We start from the raw sequence: 23,590 nt of genomic DNA on the forward strand, positions 1-23,590 counted from the left end.
CTGTGTTCTATGTTTATTTTAATAATTTTGGGGTAGTCAAAATTGTGCACATCTTACACAGTTATAAACACATTCACATGTACAAACACATAAACATGTTTTTATATATTAAAACTTACATAAAGACAAACTAAAATTATCAGATTCGTCTTAATACCAAGTATAGTTCTATGCTTGCTGAATGTATGCTGCAAGAGATTAAAAACATTACCTGAAGTAACATATTCTATACATGATGATGAGAAATCCACTGGGAGTATAAATGTATTCTAGTGCATTTCATCTAGGTATTATTTAATTCATCTATGTGAATTTAATGATTAAAAAATCATAGAAGTCTAGTGAAACTTTTAGGTTTTTATTGTTTGGTGTGTCTAACTTAGAATGAAACCTCTGTACAAATTTTATCTTTTCTAGCTTTAAAATAATATTCACATGATAATTGTAGAGTGCAAAAAGAAATTGTATCTTGCAAATTTTAAAAGTTGTGCATTTTAAGTAAAAACCTGTGATCTAAAAAATACATTTTGTAAAATGAGTTTGAAGCTGTGACTCACTTCTCTTTTTGATCAGTTGTTTTTGAGGCATTTGAAATCTTAAAATTGTGAAATATATTCTGCAGGTGCCATTTGTCCAACTTTCAGAAAATTAATTAAAACAAAAAGCTAGACTTTAATTTTTGTAAAGCTGCATTCCTTTAAGATTTTAAAAATAAACTACATTTTATGAGCTATTGTTCATATGATGCATATGATTTACTTATGGACTCTTGTGGAAATGAAAACCTCAAATTTCTTAATGACACATCTTGTTATTCTTGGTGTGACTTCAGTTCTGTTTTATGTAGATTCTCTCTGAAAATGCCCATTTGTTATGTTCTGTTATACTGACTGAGCTAGTACTCGCTAATATTTTGTTGACAACAGACAGCTAATATCCTGACTAGTTTTGCTGTGTAAAATAAAACTGACATCTGTATTATGTGCTGGAAAAATTTAGTATAATAAAAACAAGCGACCTTAAATGCACTTGAAAAGCATCTGTCATTTCCTGAAATGGTCTTAGTAATAAATGTAAAGTGAAAACATAATTACCCAGTGTTGTTGTTGGTAAAAAGTTAAACTTTAATTATACTTCTGTATTATTTTAAACTATAAAAATTGAAATATGTTGCCACTGAGTCATGAGGAATTTATTTTGTGGGAAAAGAAATGGAGTGCATTGCAGTGTAAAACTTAATGTGAATAGCACAAATGCTATTTCAGTATATATCAATTCCACCAGTAATGTTGTGTTGCTTTGCATTAAAACAGTAACTGCAACCATGTTCTTTGTTTATAGTATTTGTCACGAAGTCTAATGTTATCAGATAATTTTATGAGTGAGAATTGATTTTTGTGCTAATTGTGATAGTATGTGATTTTTACTCACTATATCTTAACACTCCTACGAAAAGTGGGGCCTAATAGGCCCCAGAGCAACTTTGAAAGGTTATTAATATTAGGCTAATAATTTTGTATTTAAATGAAATTGCCATTTAAATCCATTAATGAATGGATTAACGAGATTCCCACTGTCCCTATCTACTATCTAGAGAAACCACAGCCAGGGGAACAGGCTTGGAGAAATCAGGACTAGAAACGTCTTTTCGTAGGAGTGTTAATAAATATCCTGAACTTGTTCTCTTACTTATAATGATTATAATCCATTATTTCATCAATTTTAGCAGTTTTGCTGTTAGCTATATTTTTGGCCATAATTCCAAAAAATACTTTGCAGAGTTTGGCAAACTTAGATTTAAATTGGTCCTAAATCTATATACTAAGCTAATAATGCAAAATAATATTTCTAATAAACAGAGAAATATTAGACATTCTGATCATTACAGTTGAAAAATAATATCAAAGAAAATACAGTATGGCTTACAGAATATGCAATACATGATTGAAGTCAACAATCTTGCAGATATTTAGATTTGGTATTTGATGAGTAAGATATTAGAAGTATGTGGTACTTTCTGGCTTTACCTCATAGTACTTAGATAAAGCTTGCTAAGAATTTTGACTGAGTTCATAGTACATAAGGAAATGGTAAACACATCCATAAACCTAAAATCTCTGTTAAACATTAAAACAGAACACAAGGGCAAGTGAACTAGTTGAGTACCAAACACTGAATCTAGCATTAGCCAAAAGTTGTGGTCCACATAATATTTTTCAGTATTTTGTCTTTCTTTGAGGGTTACTGATCAAGAATCTGACTAGTGCCACTTCAGCTCCCTTGAAGAAATTAAAACATTCAAGATGGCTGCTGTAACATGAAAGCAACCATAGCTTGGCCACATATATTAGGTAGGGTGATACTTTCAGGCATTTGATTAGGTTTTGTGAGATCAGTGATTTCATTTCACTTATAGGGTCATTATTTGTTTTTTTAAATTACAAGTCAGACTACAAAATATCCAAATGACCACAAATTACTTCTTTTGGTAATCTGGTATGTGAGTAAATGAGGTAGATTTATAGCACAAATGAAATCACTAGCTGATAGTATTTATTAGCAGAAGCTTACGAAAAACTAGAATATGAATTTTTCAATCAACTTGGGATGAGAGTGATCACAAACAAGTTCTCAAAAATTGATAACCCAAATACAGTGTCTATGAAATTTACAAGTAAGCAGATAGAAGACTAATGGATTAATAGTGTCTGTAAAACAATAGATCTGTTAGTAAATGAGCTAGTTCAAACACCATCTAATATACTGAGTTCTTTGACGTCATTAATAGAATCCTCATCACGTGACTCGGTAATTTCTTGTGTTCACCTGTTGCGATAGTTCTCTCGTTGCAGCTACAGTGCCCACATCGTGTTGTTCATCAGTCGTACATAACCACACTATATGGAAAGATGAAACGGACATATTTAATAAACTATTAACACGTGAAAAAAATAGGCACCGCCAAACAAGAGGCGAATGAATTATTACAGAAAACCCAGACGACAAGAAAGGCAAATGAGCGAGATACAGTTTGAACACAGAAACAAGTAAAAAAAGACAAACACATACAGTATAATAAAATATTGAACCAAAATTACTGAAAGTAAATCAAGCAGATTAACACATGGTATTAAATTATTTCAAATCAAAATATCTGGAAAAGATACGCCAAGGCATGAAGAAAATATTAAAGCGAAAGATAACTAGAACTTTTAAAGGAAGTAATCTCATAACAAAATATAAAGAATCGCTTGTTTCAGAATTTTCGCGCTGAGTCACACAAAGAACTGACAGGCTACAAGGCTGTCCTGATCTCTCTGAACAATAGGACTTTGACGTCAATGCTAACCAATAAGCTATGTCCCTTTCCCAAATACGTAAAGGACTGAGAAAATGAAGGAGCTACATTCTAAAGAAAATAATGCAATATAGAGTCGCAATCATGAAAACGGCAACAAGTGTCAATATAAGGAAATTAAAAGTTTTTAAAGAATCTAATCACGTATACGGATAAAGCAACAATGTTGGAAAGTGATTTCAAACCAGATGTTATATAAATCGAATTATATTGTAGGTAAATCTACTACGTAAGTAGTTAATAGAACACGTTTCTCTATAAGTGATGTAATTTTGGAAACATAATACAGAATACATGTAATGAAGGCTCACTGATGGCATATTCGGAGTATATGCTAGAAACCGGATTTCGAACCCGTGGCGAATAGAGCATAGAATACCTTTTATGTAGCTTTTTAATTGATAATAACTAACAGCACATAATAGAGAGATACACAAACCATATTATCGGAAAGTAAACACTTTTCAAAGTTTTCTTTCCAAGTATCAATACTGTGATTAAAGATACAATGACTGTTGTCTTTACCAAATCATCATATAGAAAAATACAAGTACTGCATGCAGTTTAGGGAACATCCACAAAGTTCGATAATAAGCTAGGGTGAGATTGAAAAGTGAAGCGACTTTTTCCTAGGAATAAAAAGCAGGTATAGAAATAAATTACCTTCTATGGAATCTCTATCGTATATAAAAGCATATTCACATTTACAAGGTACAACATCGCATAGAAATATAACGTTATGATTGTCATCACATAAAGAAAAGGAAACCACATCTTAGAATAGCAACGCTCTCTCGATAGGTCTACTATAAAATATCGTTAAACTTCTACTTAATAGTTCTACAAATTGTTAATATTATCCTCTGAAACGAAATTACAATCTCTTATGCACACAAACTGAGCAAAAGAAATTTGTCATTTCTATTTCCCACCAAAGTCTCGCGTATTTTTATAATCAGCACTTTCAATATTGTTAATTTTTTGTTTGTTTTTTAATTTCTCGTAAAGCTACACGACGGCTAACTACTTTAGCCGTCCCTAATTTAGCACTGTAAAACTAGAGGAAAGGCAGGTAGTCATCACCGCCCACCGCCAATTCTTGGGCTACTCTTTTACCAACGAATAGTGGGATTGGCCTTAACATTATAACGCCATCACGGCTGAAAGGGCGAGCATGTTTTGTGGGGATTCGAACCCGCAACCCTCAAATTATGAGTCAAATGCCTTAACCCACCTGGCCATGCCGGGCCCCACGTTTAAGAAATTCTAGAATGTGTGATGAACATATTTTTTTCTTTTGTAAATAGTTCATTTACTAGATTTATTCAATTTTTGTACATTTATTATTGTACATAATCTTAAAATATCATAGTTATTCTACATGTTCTTCCAGCTGAAAAGTCTATTTTCATTTCCTCTCCTGAACAAATTATTATGTAAAATCTTACATTCCGGGAGCTTTTAATATTTTTAATACGTAGGGTCCTGAAACTATTTTATATTTCATTTAAAAACATAAAACAAGTAATATTTCAACCTCTTTAGGTCATCATGAGATTAATATATGTATTTATTTTGAGTTCCTCGCCATCTTGAATGTAAATTAGTTTTAGTGGCGCCCTCTACTGTTGATATTGTAAAATTATATTTAAATAGTGGAAGAGCTACTTGATTTGGAACTCGATGGTTTTGAAGAGAAATACATTCAATTATTTAAAATTCATTTTTCAATGTTTGCTTTCTTGAGCAGTAATGAGTGATAAACAAGATACTCCTCTTCCATCGTCATTATATATCCTTTAACATTGTTCTTTAATCTTTGATTTCTGGGCCAGAAAAATTCCTAAGAGCTTCAATGGCTTTATAATTTAATTTAAATATGTAACATTAAACCACTATAAACTGAAGTAAACAAAAGATGGAAAGATCTGATGAAGTCATATTTTTGAGAAGACATTCCCTTTACATTTCATTAACACGTCAATGTAAAACTGATGCTAATAATTGTTTTTGGCTTAAATCAAAATCAAACAATAAGTTACACGGTGTTGTCTGTGAGTAATCGAACCATGGATTTTAATGTTAGAAGTCTGTAAGCTTACCATTTATTTATCAGAGGGCACTAATAATTACAGAAAATGTACTTCTAAAAACTGAGTATGTGAGGGTTTTGTGATTCCTGAACAGAGCAGATAAGAGTGAAAAGAAGAAAAAATGGTACAATTCACTACAATTATATCGAGAGCAAGTAATATATCTGAACAGTATATTTTTATTTTACACCAGCACAATACAGTAACTGTTTGAAGTTATCAAAAACGCATGCAATTTACCCATTAAACTTAATTTCACAGCATAAATATATTGTACTGAGTTGATTGCATGGTTTTTCACAAAGTACTGATAAAATATTGAAATATGTGTTACGATAACTAATAATATAGAGGTGATGTACAAATTCTAAGTACATTTTTGGAATTAGCATCAAATCATCACTTTTCTCCAAATTATTTGTTGCCAAGTATTATTTATTCTTCTTCTAAGAATGTTTGATCTGTTTAGTACAACGAATATTATTATTTGGTAAGACAAAGTAAAGACCAATTTCTCTCGCCTCTATCAACAGAAGGCGTCATAGAATCGAGGGGTCTGGCATGGCCTAGCGCGTTAAGGCGTGCGCTTCGTAATCTGAGGGTCGCGGGTTCGCGCCCAAGTCGCGCCAAACATGCTCGCCCTCCCAGCCGTGGGGGCGTTATAATGTTACGGTCAATCCTACTTTTCGTTGGTAAAAGAGTAGCCCAAGAGTTGGTGGTGGGTGGTGATGACTAGCTGCCTACCCTCTAGTCTTACACTGCAAAATTAGGGACGGCTAGCACAGATAGCCCTCGAGTAGCTTTGTGCGAAATTCCAAAACAAACAAACAAATATAGAATCGGAATGTATACGCTAATAGTATCGTTTCGTCGAATGTGCTAAAGATCCGGATTACATTTATCAATTAGTTGGTTGGTTTGTTCGTTGTTAAACGCAAAGCTACACAATAAGTAATCTGTGTGGCACACATAAAGTTCCAATAAATGTTCAATAAAACAAGTTTTCGTCTTATTCGACCTGTTTGTTCCAGACTTCTTTAAGCCTATGCATGTTTACAAAACTACAGTGGTTTGTGTAGTATTTCCTTTCCTAGTTAACCCACGTTTAGCGGCGAAAAAGCGTTGAACATCTAGTGTGAGATACTTTATTATTACGATAACAAGTTATGTTAGTTTTTTAGACCAAGAACAAATTTCGGTATGAAAAAAACGCCAGTAGCAGTGTGCTCGTAACGACCAATTAAATGAACTGGTACTATTAGATATAGTGATATAAAATTTAGGTTTTTATACCACCAGAACGAGCGAGCAGTGAACTCCGTTTTCACAGGATCGAGATATCTTAAAGCAAGATGGCTTAGAAACCCAGATTCACACACGATCAGAAAGACTTGTTTTACAATTCAGATAGATACACATTAAGAACAAAGCACCTTACACCTGGGAACTTACAAACTGGAACTATAACACAATGAGAACTGATTGTCTTGGATGGGGTAGCTAACGGATTCAGTGTTTGTTTCGATCACAATGGACGCAGACAGTCTTACACGTGATATATAACACTATTTTGTCTGTTTCAATTTATTTGGTTATCTCACCTGATAGATCGTGCGTCTTGTGCGCTTCTTCTTCTCTCTCGTAATGTTCTGAATCGTTCGATTAAAGTCATATATTAATTTGTGTAATGATCAAAATCCCGTAGCCAGACAGACGTCAATCGAATATTTTTCTCTTTATTGATAAGCGAGTCTACGACGAATTTTGTACCTATAGTTCTACAAGAAATTCCTTTCCTTTAACGAAACCTTATTTTAGCTAACCAGAAAAAAAAATGACATTTTTACTTCATATACTAATAGATGTTATGCAAAAAATACTTTATTGGATTGTTTAGTTGTTAGTTATCCTCAAAGATTTAAACATCCATATACGTCCATCTAGACCACACTAGTGTCCAACCCACAAGAAGATATATTTTACATTATGTAATGTCAATTATATTAATTAATACTTACGTTCCAAAACAAAATCAGGTTCGATCATGTTCACAAACATGGATTGTAATGAATGAAAACTGATTTATATCAAACTTTCTTTCAGCTTATATATGTAAAAACGGCTCGTTTGGGTTGAGAAATTTGTTTTACGTAGAGGAGCGAACAACGTTTCGACTTTCTTCGGTCATCGTCAGTTTCACAAAGAAAGAAAGAAAGGTAACTGACCGGAAGCTGACCACATGTTTGAAAGGGGTTGTGTAACTGAGTGTCGGAATGTAGAGGGTGTGCTTAGATGTTTGAATATATAATTTTATATTATTTATTTTATTATTATTATTTATTATATCATTTTTAATATAGGTATAAAGGTGTTCCTTTGTATTGGTTTATTTTAGGCTTGAATTGTTGTATAAGTAAGGCTTCTTTAATTTTGCACTTGTTTATATTTGTTTCTTAATTTAGTGTATACAAACAAATGGGGTAACCATGGACAATCCAGTATCACCAATTCTAGCCAATATTTTTATGACACAAGTTGAAACACAAGCAAGTAACACAGCATTACATCCACCACTATACTGGTACAGATATATAGATGACACGGTTGCGGGATTCAGATCTACAGAACACATACTTAATTTTTTTCAATCACATTAACTCTATACATCCCAACATTAACTTCACATGTGAAACAGGAAGAAAGCAATCAAATATCATTTCTTAACCTCAAAATTACAAGAACTGATACACAATTTAAAAGAGAAATCCACCGAAAAATCACCCACACTGGACTATACATTCCTTGGGACTCAGCACATGAAACAAAACAAAAAATCAACATACTAAGAAACCAATTAAACTCAGCCATAAAACTATGCTCACCAGATAAAATTAACGATGAATTAGACAAAATAAAACAATACTTTATCAACATCAATAAGTTTCCTCTACAAACCATAGAAAACATTATACACACACACCTAGACAAAAAGCAAAACCAACCAGCAAAAGTAAATATATCTCACGAATCAATAAACCACGAAACCATATACTGCTGCATACCATATATTCCCGACATCAGCAGAAAAATAAACAACATTTGGCAAGAACTAGTAACAAAATATGACATTCCAGTTAATATCAAATTTATTCAAAAACCAGGCACAAAACTGAGGTCTATACTATGTAAAAACTACACTGATAAACACCACACCAACATTATTTATAAAATACAATGTGATAACTGCTACGGCTTCTATATTGGAGAAACAAGTAGAAAAATGGAAACAAGATTCAAAGAACACAAAAAGTCACCTTCACACGTTTTCGAACACTGCAAGTCAAATAAACGCAACATAATCATAGAAAACACTCAAATACTAAATAAAGAAACAAACATAAACAAACGCAAAATTAAAGAAGCCTTACTTATACAACAAAATAAACAGATACAAAGGAACACCTTTAGACCTATATTAAAAATGATATTATAATAATAATAAAGTAAATAATATAAAATGATGTATTCAAACATCTAAGCACGCCCTCTACATTCCGACACTCAGTTACACAACCCCTTTCAAACATGTGGTCAGCTTCCAGTAAGTTACCTCTTTCTTTCTTTGTGAACCTGACAATGACTGAAAAAGGTCGAAACATTGTTCGCTCCTTTACGTAAAATATTTTCTCAACCCAAACGAGCCGTTTTTACATATGTATTTCTCTACAAGTGGGTTTTCTCGACATCACTGAATTTTTTTCAGCTTATTTATTCTGGTATTATATTGCCTTCTTTTAATACTTTTGTTACTTTACTTAATTTCAGTCTCAAATTCAATTATTTGTTCACCAAGTTTAACCTTCGAGTCAAACGCATAAAAATACGTAATTTTTAACTTCCAAAAAAAGATTATATCTCCATCTATGATTACTAGAAAATGAAAATACCGATATAGGGTTTTGGGTATGCAAAAGACTATTGGTCACGATAGTTTCACTGAATTTGAATTTACGATAGCATTGGAAAGAAAATGGATTTAGAAGTTTCACTTTGCTTATAATTTAGTTTCGCGCTTAAACAAACACATTCCACTTAGAATTTCAGAAAATAAATTATTTTATGAGGATATTTTTAGAAAAACACACTGTCACCAAACACTCTTGGGAACGTTTAAACAGCTCACGTGTTTGTTGTTTTTTTCTCATTAGCTGTTCCGCCAGGAAGCAAACTTTCCATTGGAAAAAAACAAAATCACTAATAACCTCAACAAGTTGACGGAGGAGATTTGGTTCCTCTAACTATTTCCCTAACAAACCACCTGGTGGCTCAGCGATTAATATGGGGAAATTATAACCTTAACAACTGGGGTACGGTACCCACGGTTGGTAGAGCCACAACAGTCTATCGTACAGTTTTGTGCTAAAAAAAAACCAACAAGAGTTCAATATTATGAAAAGCAGTCTTTTGTAACATGACCTCTGTTGAATCACTTTGGAACATACAATCTGTATAATTACCACATGCAATCGAATCGTTTTTAATCTAAACTTGTTTTCCTAAGACACAAAGTCACAGCACTGAAGAATAATAACCAGTTCAAATTCGAATATATTTGTGGTAGATCAATAATATATGATAAGTGTCTCAGCGGTAAGCCTGTGGGCTCACACTAAAAAAAAAAACAGTGTCTGTGTGTGTGTGTGTGTGTGATTCTCTCGAAATATTAAATTTCCGTAATTTGGTTTCGACTGCATATCCTGCTTTCCACTCAGTAAACACATATTGCTTATTTAAAAAAGTAAAAAACGTGCAATAAAAATACTTATATCTTGAGTATGAATATCTTTTTTGAATTAAAGTAAGGCCTAAGGTGTGTTTTTTTATTTCATTATAACATTTATTGTCCCCCAGTAACACGGAGATAAGTTTGTGGAATTAAAAATGCTAAAAATCGAGTTTCAACATCCGTTGTGAGTACAGTACAGATAACCAGTTGTGTACCTTTGTGTTCAACTACAAACAAACACGATATGACATTTAATCACTGCTATAAAATGCATGTTCTTTATCGCTTTAAACGTATTATGTTTCATCAAGTTTTTTAATGTTTTTTTAATACAAAGAATAAAATACGCAAAAAGACGTGCGATTAACCATTACTTTTACGCTAAAATCTATATTTTAAATTGTGGTTAAATTTAAAATAACATGAAATATATTATAAAAATAATTTAATTTGACCAAAATAATCTGTATTTTTTCGAATTAAAGGTGAATTTATATACTTCATTTAAGCCGCTATATTTACACATATTTGCATTTTCCGTAGAAAGAGTTAGTGTTCTGATATGGCCGAAGTGTGTGTATTATCTTATTGTGGATAATTCACTTAAAGTGTTTCTATGTGGAAATTATAGAATAAAAGAAAATCTGGAATTATCTATAATAGAACCATTGTTGTATGTGGATTAACTACAACTTTTAAAGTATTAATTTGTGGAATGACAGTGAAAAACACTTGAAATAAATGTTAATACATCTATTACTTATGTGGAAAAACTGTTCGTTTAAAAGGTATTTCCTTGCAGAATAACAATAAACACACTCGAAGTACAGACTAAAGCATTCTACAAGCATTTCCTTGTAGAATAACAATGAAAACACTCGAAGAACAAACTAAGATAAGGTTTGTTTGTTTGTTTTTTGACTTAAGCACAAAGCTACACAATGGGCTATCTGTGCTCTGCCCGCCACGGATATCGAAACCCGGTTTTTAGCGTTGTAAGTACGCAGACATACCGCTGAGCCACTGGGGGACACTAAGATAAGGACATTTCCTTGTAGAATAACAATAAGAACACTCAAAATATATAAGAAGTTATTTTAGGGTAACTTCCAGCAAAATTTAACGATGAATTGCTGTGAACTTTAAAAAAAAAACATGGTGTTTTCTATTATGTTTTGAACATATTTTTACGAAAAAAGCCCTAGGAGCTTAAGATGCCAGTATTTTTGCCGTACATTAACAACAAAGTTGTTTTATTATTGTTATTACTATCACAGCAGTACAACCTACTGACTAGCGTGTCCAGAGCACGAGAAGGAGAGCTTATGATTCGCTGCTCGTTGCCACAGAAACGAGCTCCCCGATTTGGGTTGTGAGACATGCTCTAAAAATGACGCTCAACCCTAGGTTTATTCTTGTTTCACCCAACAGATAGTCACTTATTACCCCTCACAATACTCTCTCTTGCATAAGACTCTTCTGATTTTCACACTATCTGTCGTCTCTTGGCTTTAGCCTTTCCAGCCGAGCAGCTCTCTGCGAAAGAAAACAGAAAACGTTTGGAGACTTTATACGCGGTTGTGAGAAAATATTTTGTTTACCTGTACAACTGAATTTGCTTATTTCCCTTTACTGTCTGTATTCATTTCATTCTTTGCGTAACGTTTCCTGAACATTCGTTTTGTGAATATTTTTGGTTACCTGTTGAATACCAGCGTGATTAGTTTGGTGTTAACTGATTAACACAATGTTCATGCCGTTGAAACTGCGAGTCCTGGTGTCCAAAATCTCTCTAAAACAGTCGGTTAGAGCTGCTTTGGTTACCAGGCGCCTGCGTTACCTATGTCTGTTTTATTATATGATTCCCTTTTAACGTTTAAAATAATTACGAAATATAGTGATTAGGACTGCTTTGGTTGCCATATACTTCTGGTTTATCCATATGAAAATAAACCATTTATGATGCTTTGGTCACCATGTTCCAACTGTGGCTATAAAACAATCATAAAAGGTAGTTGTTATTCTTAATTACTCAAAAAGGTTGCAACATCATAATAAGAGTTACGTTTTAAATGTAGAATTAAGAATGGAGACGATTTTTTTAAGCAAACGTGAATTTATATTCTAATATTCAACATAATGGAAACATTTGTAAAAGAACAATTACGAATAAGGCGAAAAAACGAACACTATTTTATACCAGCTAACATACTTAAACGTATTGCTCAACGGATTTAAAGGAATGATTCATAGTAGATGGTTGAAACAAAATAACATAGCAACTCAGTTTCATGGCAGATGAGTGGATTCGACGTATAACTCACGACGTCACAAATTGCAAAAGCTTCAATGATGACAAGCCATTAGCTTTCCTCCACCAAACGGAGAGCACTTAAGCTATATTTGAAAACTGCACTCGTGTCTCCCAATAACTAAAAGTCTTTTGTCCAATCCTAGACTAGATGAGATATAAAATGGTAGCTGTGTCAACAGACTAGATACTGAATAAGTCAAATTGAATTACGATCGAAGAGGTCTCAAGCTAACTTAGCTTGAAATCAGCAATGTTCCGTAGAAATGTTCGTTATATAAGTGGTTGGTACTGATAAAATGACTTTAAACCATTAAGACATCCGCCATCAAACTACAATCAGTAGGAGTATTGCCAAGTAAATATTATGTTGCACTACACGAGATCCGCAATATGGAACAAAAATATGTATCTATATATATCATGTTGAAAGTTTATATCTATATAAACATAATAGTACTACCTCTTGTATGCCCATGTATTTACATCGAAAGATGTGGATAGATATTTTTAAATTTTGATATGAAAGTTCATTAGGTTCATGCCGGTGTACTTATAAATTTTCAGTTTTTCATTTTACGTTATATATTGTTACAGACGTTTTTGCGTATTCTGCCACTACTTCGCCTCCTGTTGGTGGAGCTTCACCAAATTGGGTATGAGGGTTTATTGGGTCCACGAGGAGATGCATGCAAATTTGTGGTTTCTTGTTTTGTAGTTGGGAAATGTAATTAAAATTATTCTATAATTAAAGCCCCCCAGTGGCTCAGCGGTATGTCTGCGGACTTACAACGCTAAAAACCGGGTTTCGATACCCGTGGTGGGCAGAGCACAGATAGTCCATTGTGTAGCTTTGCGCTTAATTCAAAACAACAACAACAATTATAATTAAGTCATAACACATATTGATAAATGCTCTTTTAAAAACCTTCATATAGTAGTCCTAAGATAAACATTTATTACATAACGACATTTCAGTTATTACTGAGTCCAAACGTACAATCTAAGAGAGTTATGTGGTGTATACTTGCAAAAGAACATAACCAAAAACATTGGATCTAGTTTGTTGTTAATTTATTTATTTTTTTTCAATTACATAAGGGAAGCAACTTTTCATGCCCTGAGATAACCTTTCGCTAATCATGAATTTACATAACTTCGGTCTACGGAACAGATACACCGGTTAGTTATTAATAAAACAGCTTTAACGTAAATATAGTCTTCCTATGTAATCTTGCATACTATTACAATGTAATACTTTTTTATGGTATACGAACTAATTCTTTAATTCATATGATCGATTGTCTGTTTCTTAGCAAAGCTACAAGTGGCTATCTGCAGTGTCCACCGCGAGGAATCAAACCACGGATTTCAATATTGTAAATCTGTAACCTTATCGCTATAATTTTCACCGTGTTTCTCTTTTAAAACATTTGTGAAAAAATATTAAAAATCAGGTTTTTTATGACTTTTGGAACCTATTGCACTAACAATAGTTTCTGTGGACATTTTTTTTGTCTCTTAAAATTATACACTTCGAACATTATCTCAAACAATAAATTTGCAAACAAGATATTTGTTGTAGGTAATTCCGTATTTAAGCAGTAATTACCTTAAATCCAAAGTAACCAATAAAAATATACGTGTTTACATTAAAAAAACATTTCAGCAAACCATCGTATACTCTGCTTTTTGATTGGATTTCTGCTGCAGATGTATACAGATTTGTTTTGTGAATTTCGCACAAAGCTACACGAGGATTATCTGCGCTAGCCGTTCCTAATTTAGTAGTGTAAGACTACAGGGAACTCAGCTAGTCATCACTACCCAACGCCAATTCTTACCAATGGGATTGACCATTACATTATAACGTTCCTACGGCTGAAAGGGCGAGCATGTTTGGCGTGACGGGATTGGAACCCGCGACCCTCAGATTGCGAGTCGAGTGCCTTAACTATCTGGCCATGCCTGGCCAGAATGTGTACAAGAACAACCTTTAGTAACTTCCAAATGCCTACATACGTGAAATACTGTAAGAAAAAGCAGGCGTTTCGGTTGTTTAGATAAATAATTCCTTCCTTCAATGTTACATTTTCATTACCTTTGAGAGGACACTGAAGTAGTTTTTTTTTTCTTTTACTGCTGTCATTAAAATTGTTTATATTCATCAAATACGAATACATAAACACAACCAACATCTTTTTAAAATACCTTATCTGTACTATTTAAAGGAAAATACAATCTATACACGTGAACACAGCAACATATCCACTCCCTTCAACTTAATTTTTACCAACATTTCAAACACAAGATTAAGTAATATTATTCAAGTATTCAGGTTTCGTTTTTCTAACCAGTTCTAAACACACTTTTCAAGAAAACTGTTTCAGGCCTATTGTTGCCCTAGAAATCTCGTTCCTCATCACTGACCATTCCGATGACCATGATTGCGCATTATTGTCAAATGCTATGAAATTCACTGTTAACAAGTTTCTGCGAATAACAATGAGGTCAGTTTTAGATCACACATGTCGTTCGTGAATTAAGGCTTCCAAAATTACATATAAACAGGATCTTTGGGGCTACGTCAGATTGCGAAGAGATGTGAAAAGATGTTTTGATCCGCGTACTGTGTTTATGTTGTTACATGTTGGCAGGGATGTAAAATATGCTTACTCTGAAAATGATATTTTATTTTCGTGGAAGACAAAAACGTTATTACTTTGATAAAAAGAAAATACAGTTAACTGCACAGGCTTCAAAGATATCTAAATTAGAGAATAGGATAAACAATCACGAAAGTTTTGTTTTTTATATACCTTTTAAGAGGATGACGTTTCGCGGAAGCGCGCTACATCGAAACACGTCATCCTCTTAAAATAAAACTCTAAAACAAAGTTGCGATCATTTTAACCTATTCTTTTTCACTGGTAGATCGAAACCTGTTCCAAAGAACAATTCAAACGGGGAAATACCGAGATAGGAAAAACAAAACATGAATGCAATTATCGGATCACAGATATGAAATATAGCGTTTAAACGTATATTCAGCTAAACTGTTATAAATACTTAGATGGCACTGTAGTTTCTATAAGATAGGGGTATATTCCTACGAGACTTCTAAAGAGCCGTTTAGCTGATACCCAAATATCTAATAGCGATATAAATCAAGAAATGCAAGGCTCGTGATTTTCGAGAAAGGACGTTGGGACACAATGAAAAATCAATAATGAAAGAGGAACACAACCTAGTAGGCGTTCTGAAAGAATGGTTCTACTCCAACAATAACATGAGTGATGGATTGTTAGATAATCACATTACCTTAAGCAATGTGATAAACTCGGGACAGCATAGCGATAACTTTCTTATCTTTTTATTATTATTATTATTACAGTCGTGCTTTGTGTATAAAACCGAATACAGAAAATGCACTCGACTTCGTTTCGTGTTTAAGATTTACGATTACGTTCTTTGACGAGAAATATAAAGCAGTAAAGTTGTTCAGATTCATAGCCTGGTAAAATACGTTAAATCTATAAACATGTAGATGTCGTGTTTTTTTTTAAATGTGAAGAGAAATATCACTTAATATTTACACGTATTTTAACCGCCGAACTCGTAGTCCTCACAAATATTAAAAATTACTGAATTTGTATTATTTTATCATGTATATAACATGAATTTTTGACATGTTATTTTCAAGTTTTCATATCTATACTGATGAATTTTAGCACAAAACTGTTTTTATGTACTAAACTATTTCTACTAATTATTTTATTCTTAATTGAAACTGTTTACATATAAATTTATGCATATGACCCACAGAAACGTAAAATCGTTGGGTCCAAGTGTGGGTGTGTATATTTATATCTAACACAACGAAGCGTAAACTCAGAGTTTAATCAAATGCGTCATCTGATCATTGAAACCTGAAACAACTGTATATATATGTATCTAACTCTTTCACTGCCACACTTATAAATAAAAAATTGTCCTGGTGCCACGTAGCTCAGTAAATCTTTGGATCTATCTTTCACTTCCTGTTACCGAATAAATCGTATTCCTCACTCTGGGTCTGGGCGTGTGTTATAACGACGACGGCTAAGTCGTACCATTCTGTTAAACACTAGTAGCCCACGAGTTAGCAATTGGCGATGTTAAGTAGCTATCTTCCCTTAATCTCTGAGTTTACGTGTGTTTTAGAGAAACAAACACAGTGTGATGATTACCTTTAGGTAAACAATAAAAAGACATACGTTACTTTACTGAAAACTTAAAACTAGTAAACCTTAGGAAGTTTAGTTAGTATATTGTATTAGTTTAATTAATAATTAAATACTAATTACTTATTACTTTACATCCTATATATCAGCTGCCACCATGTTTCGGAATATGCCAAGAAGGGCCAGTTCTCTGGAAGTAGCAGCCAGGATTCGATCCTCGATGCTTGAAAGAGAGCTATCCACTGTCCAGGGTTTGAATCAATTAACTTATTTGAATACTTTCAAATATCCAGATTTTTGTCGACTTTTGTGCAAGGCTGACTGTACGTTATCAATATTGAATGTAGAAGGTTTCGTTTCTTTTATTTTCCTCATCTATGGTTCCTATCCTGCTGGTAAATTTACCAAAATATCTTAATACGATAGATTATTGCAGCTAGACCGATAATCAGTCGTATATGTGTATTTTGCTCGTGAATTCTAACATAAGGGAATACCTTTCTTTGTGATTGCCCCCAGTGGAAAAGCGATGTGCCTGCAGAATTACAACGCTAGTAACCAGGTTTCGAAACCCATTGTAGGCAGAGCACAAAAAGCCCTTTTTGTAGTTTTGTGCTTATCTACAAACAAAACCAAAACAAACAAAAATTATTCGTGATGGTAAAGAATTCGAAAGTTATGTGTGGTTAATATCAAAATATTCAAGATCAGAACAAAGCGGCCCAGCATGACCAGGTGGGTTAAGGCGTTCGATATGTAACCTGAGGGTCGCGGGTTCGAATCCCCGTCGCACCCAATATGCTCGCCCTTTCAGCCGTGGGGGCGTTATAATATGACGATCAATCCCACTATTCGTTGGCAAAAGAGTATCCCAAGAGTTGGCGGTGGGTGGTGATGACTTGCTGCCTTCCCTCTAGTCTTACACTGCAAAATTAGGGACGGCTAGCGCAGATAGCCCTCGTGTAGCTTTGCGTGAAATTCAAAAAACAAACAAACAAAACAAAGCTCATATAGTGTTTCCCAAATACGTACTCATGGTAGTGAACTAGATCACCCAAGGAAACTGTAAATTTAATATTCAGCATTTCTTAAAATGGTTTTCAAAATGTACTTTACACAATTCTACGAAGAATTAACTTTTAGTCTAAGCAAATAATTTCTGTTGTACATATATAGATAATTCATGATTAAAATTTATACATAATTTTCCCGAAAGGGGCCAAGGGTCTTCTGGAGAGGTTTGTTTTGTTTTTTAATTACAGTAGTGTGTTGCCTGTACGTCAGTAGACACTAAAATGACGTCATACAGGGAATGCTTAACGTTTCAGTTTGTTCTGGTGTTCGTCAGCAAAAAGTGCGAATGCCATTAATCACGAGAAACATTAGAAACCCTGTTGCTACAACACAGCATGACATACGAACAATAAATAAAAATATTTGTTACTTTTCATTTTCATTTTATTTCCTCTTTAAAGAGAACACGGTGATGGGCCCGGCGGAAGGATATTTAGTAATAATATACGTCTTTAATCAACATACAAGTCATAGATATGGAAGAGTTAAGATTTTATTTTATTATTTGCTTTAGAATGACCAGCTAGATCTAGAACTTTTGATGTTTTTAAGACAATAGCGTGAACCACGTTAGCTCACATGCTAAAAGAACAGGTTTCCTTATTTAAAGAAAACTAATGAGATTGGAAAGTTTTTAATTTTTAGATGAGATTACAAAAGCAAATAGTACAGTGAGGTTGTGGCATTTTCATATTCATCGGCGTCTTGGTCGAAATGGTCAGGCCACAGACAAGTTTCAAGTGTAGATTTAACACTGGTGACAAAAAAGGGGGGGGGGACAAGCTAGAAACACCCTCAGCATATAAAACCACCCTAGACCAGACAGCGGGATCATGAGTACCCCTAAGTACAGGTGTGAGGTCGTGTGCAAAGTGAAGAACGTTGGGGTGAAAATTGCGAATTCAAAACGTGACTGTGTGGTCGTGAATAACATGTATATAAAAACTAAGAATTTAATAACGCCTCCTGACGCTAGACTAAGAAACCAACGTCAGTTTTAAGTTGATATAACAGCATTGACAGGGTATTTTGTGTAGATGCTCTTGATTAGTGTAAAACCAATGTAACAACATAATAAATACATACGGTACGGGATCTTCCAACACTGAATAAAAAAGAAACCTATGTGGACATTGTCCTGAAATTGGTCAACGATTCTCTGACCCTCATTTATTTATATTCATATTATCTTGAAACAGCTAACACCAACCAGAAAATGGAAAAGATCACGTGCATCTGACCCTCCCATGTCTATAAGACCTAAACACCGATAATGAGAAAATGCGATTAACCAGTGAACCTTCTCCTCTTATAAAGAAAACTTTAAATAAAAAAAAACGTCCAAATAAAAACCTCGTAGCAAGTAATGCTTCAAAAGTTAACTACAAGTATTTCTAAAGGGTGTAACTTGTGGAAATCTGGTGGAAACTGTGATAAATAAATAACAATAAACACTAACTACATGCTTTCCAAGTGGTACGTACTGGTTTGTTTTGAGTTTCGCGTAAAACTACACGAGGGCTATCTGCGGTGGTTTGTATTAAGACAGAACAACTGAAATTTTACTGGGACTCCTTCATATGTAATGGGAGATTTTAACGAGTCAGAACAGTTGAAGTACTATGGATGCTGTTTCACATGTAATGGTACTTTGTGAAAAAAGGTACAGACTGGGTTAACGTTTTGAAAATGCATCTTCTCACAGGCGCCCTACAGATCGAAAAGCAAACTTTAATTAAATTAATGCACGTAAAGGTTCACTCAAACTCATGATACGTCGTATGTAATCACTTCTCACACGCACATTCTCTTTTTAATGGGCCTCCCAGTGGTTCAGCGGCATAAAATTGTGGCTCGATACCCGCGGTGGACAGAGCACTACATTGTGTAGTTATGCACTTAACAACAAACTGTCTGTGAACAAATGTTATTACACTCTTGAGTTTGGTTAGTATGGTACCAAACCTGAATATTTCCGCAATAGCACAAGCAACTACAATTTAAATCAGTGGTGCACAAACTTTTTGAGTCAGGGACCACATACAGACTTCTCGTAACCGTTGGGGGGGGGGCACAAAAAGTTAAGATTAAAATCGTCCCACAGTTGTTTCACACAAGATGGACATCACATTCCAGAACACACAAATAACGATTACATCAAAGAGTTTGTGACAGTTGACGTATCATAACATTTCTTATAATAATGCGCAAAGTCAGTGCGATGGATGGTGCTGCATGTCATCTACGAGCTTAGAAATGTCCGGCTTGATGTTTGACGTTGAAGGACGCAAGACTGCTTCCAGATGATCATCAGTCAGCTGATTGTGAGTGTTGTTTTTGTTCAGTTTCATATGCGAGAAAGCCTGTTCGCAGCAGTACATGCTGCCAAACATACTGGTGTGGACAAGTGCGTTCTCTTTCAGATTAGCAAATGTATCAGGCAACGTTTTGTAGAAGTCAAGGTACCTGTTCTCCATACGTCGTGTCTCAGATATACTTCACAATGCTCCGAATATATATATATTGATATCTTACATAAATAATGACATATTCTACATTGTAATTATGATTTAGATATTTTAGGCAGCAACTGTTTCTTCGGGTCTGAAACTGGCTATAGTTTATACAGCACAAAAAACAAAAAATGTACTTTGTTCTACAAAAAATATATTATAAAAGAAAATGAAAATCCCTTTTACATTAAGACAAAACAATAAATATATACCTTTATCTCCTTGATAATAACAAAGATATGTTATCAAAGAATAGCTGTAGGGTTTTATTGAAATGAGAAACTACACAGCATAAATAATTTGAAAAATAATCGATCGAAATTTGAGTCGTCATAGCTATAATAAGGCAAACTCATCGGCATATAGTCACCTCAAGTTGACTGTTGTAGCTATAACAAGACAAACTCATCGGCATATAGTCACCTCAAGTTGACTGTTGTAGCTATAAGAAGGCAAACTCATCGGCATATAGTCACCTCAAGTTGACTGTTGTAGCTATAACAAGGCAAACTCATCGGCATATAGTCACCTCAAGTTGATTGTTATAGCTATAACAAGGCAAACTCATCGGCATATAGTCACCTCAAGTTGACTGTTGTAGCTATAACAAGGCAAACTCATCGGCATATAGTCACCTCAAGTTGATTGTTATAGCTATAACAAGGCAAACTCATCGGCATATAGTCACCTCAAGTTGACTGCTGTAGCTATAGTAAGGCAACCGATAAATATTAATGCGACACGAAGTCTAAATGGCTGGTCATTTAGCCTACATATAAAGTGGTTTCACACAGTCTCGTCCGATTTGCTACTCTAGAGTAAATTAGCGAATGTTATATCCTGCATATTGTTTTTGAATCGTAACTAGACATCGAGAAAGGAACCTGAGTGTTTCCAATGAATTTTAAATCGTCTACTGAATTTTAGCCAGCCAATCACAATAGGTTGTTGAGAATAAGCAGTAAGTGCCTTTAGGAGAACATGAAACTGCTTCCAGACCAATGATATAGAGATGTGGGAACGAGTCACACCATCGGTCACAACTAAAAAGAGACGTCTTCTATTCAGTTTCTCCACTGTCATCCTGAAACGAGTCACATGCTCCATAATCTTAACTACTATATATACGGTTATAAGATTACTTAACAAGGCTGACACGTGGGCCAAAAACAACAACAAAAGTGAATTACGTTCCTCTCCAAAAAAGGTACAAACAACTCTCCTGGAGTTGTACCAAGAACGCTTTCAGTGGGCCAACATGAGAAAAACACAATATTTCAAAATATGTCGCGCTTTACCCTGCAGCCAGACAACTGGCGTATACTCCATTGGAAGGAATGATTTTTGTTTTTGAATTTCACAGAAAGCTACTCGAGGGCTATCTGTGCTAGCCGTCCCTAATTTAGCAGTGTAAGACTAGAGGGAAGGCAGCTAGTCATCACCACCCACCGCCAACTTTTGGGCTACTATCTTACACATGAATAGTGGGATTGACCATCACATTATAACGCCCCCACGGCTGAAAGGGCGAACATGTTTGGTGCGACCGGGATTCGAACCCGCGACCCTCAGATTACGAGTCGAACGCCTTAAACACCCTGGAATCTGAAAACGAGTACAATGCAGGAATGTGAATAAATATAATATAATATATAATAAATATAATATATGGTAAGAGAAGAATAGTTTGTGCGTTTGCGTTCAAGAGTAACAATTACAGAGACCACCGATATTACTACTAGTGGTAAACATTATAGACACTATATTCTGTAACTCTTTCGCTACCAAATGCTGGTTCTGTTAGCCCTAACTTTACCTTAGTAAATGATGATACCAATATATCCATTGAAAAAACGGGGATTGGTCCCTCATCAAAATTAGATCCAATCGAATATGCGTGGAATGTTTTTTGGAAGACGTGTCTCATACTGTAAAGTAATCACGTGACTTCCAATATTAAAAATATTCTGGAAATATCTTTTCAGAAAAGTGATTGAGAACATGTTAGAATCTTATGAACGATACTTTAAGATTGGAACGGCAGTGCCGCTTGTAGCGGGACCATATTCCATATTTTACAGTAAAGGTGAAAATTTTCTACCAGATGTTTATTTATCAGCGTATGTTTAATGACAAGTCACTTCCACCTCAGATTACATCATTGACAACACATCGGATACGAGATTTGCATAAATGTGAACAGCATGACAACTTCATACTGAATTACTTCACAATGGGCCCGGCACGGTCAGGTGGTTAGGGTGCTCGACTCGTAATCTGAGTGTCACGAGTTCGAATTCCTGTCATACCAAACAAGATTGCCCTTTAACCCGTGGGAGCATTATAACGTAGGTCAATCCCACTATTCCTTTGTAAAAGAGTAGTTCACGAGTTGGCGGTGGGTGGTGATGAATTTCTGCCTTCTTTCTAGTCTATTACTGCTAAATTGGGAACGGCTGATGCCGATAGCATTCGTGTAGCTTTGTACGAAACTCAAAAACAGAAACCTTTACTTCCTTTGAATATATTAGTTAAATCGGTTGAGTAATACTTTTTCATCTCATTGTACTGGTGTTTTGTTGCACTGTTAAATGCTGAACATTATATAAATTACGGTGTTGTCAGTTAAAGTCACGATCATGATTACATAATCTCCAATGTTCATCACTTGCAGGTTGCTTCATTTGTTATGTTAAAGTCTTACATATTACAAATAATCCCATTTAATCCAGTAGGAAGCTGTTGCACTTGTGAAGATTAATTTTTGTAATGTTTGTTCAGAATTAAGCACAAAACCACACAATGGGCTATCTGTACTCTGCCCACAACGGATATCGAAACCCGCTTTGTAGCAGTATGAGTCAGCAGACCTGCTAGTGTGACTGGGAGGTATAATTGTTGTAACGTTTTTTTTTTATTTTATTTGGAGCTAAGTTAATCAAAACTAGACAGTCATACTCCATAACCAGCTATATGTACTGTCTGTATATTTTCAGCATGCTTTTAATGTTCCCATTGTTGCCAGACAAACTTATCTGGCAATTAACTCGTCCCCAAATTTTGTTTGTAATTTCATTAATGTGTTTTTGTCACGTTAATTTTGAGTCGTAAGTGAGATCTAGATATTTTTGTTGATGTTGTTGCCTGAAATAGGGTTCTTTTCAAACAGATTTAGGGAATGTTTTTCAGAAGTTTATTTACTTTTGTGTTTTTGATACAGTCATTCTTATTT

At 34.3% G+C, this 23,590-nt stretch overlaps 1 protein-coding gene across 6 annotated transcripts in view; it reads right to left on the reverse strand.

Moving 5' to 3' along the window:
* Positions 1–2,540: 2,540 nt before the first annotated feature.
* The window catches only part of LOC143241756 (EPM2A-interacting protein 1-like), a 33,888-nt gene continuing 12,838 nt past the window's right edge, over positions 2,541–23,590 (reverse strand). For 4 of the 6 annotated variants that reach the window (XR_013022268.1, XR_013022271.1, XR_013022267.1 and 1 more), the window contains one exon: positions 2,541–2,897. Coding sequence is in view for 1 of the 6 variants with exons in the window: in XM_076484982.1 (XP_076341097.1) it covers positions 20,059–20,322 (264 nt within the window). In the remaining 5 variants the exon portion in view is untranslated. Of the gene's footprint in view, positions 2,898–11,312; positions 11,774–18,324; positions 21,443–23,590 lie in introns of those variants that run through there. The other 2 variants (XR_013022270.1, XM_076484982.1) reach the window with 2 other exon arrangements.

The sequence above is a fragment of the Tachypleus tridentatus genome, chromosome 2 (genome assembly GCF_004210375.1).
Source record: "Tachypleus tridentatus isolate NWPU-2018 chromosome 2, ASM421037v1, whole genome shotgun sequence".
NCBI lineage: Eukaryota > Metazoa > Arthropoda > Merostomata > Xiphosura > Limulidae > Tachypleus > Tachypleus tridentatus.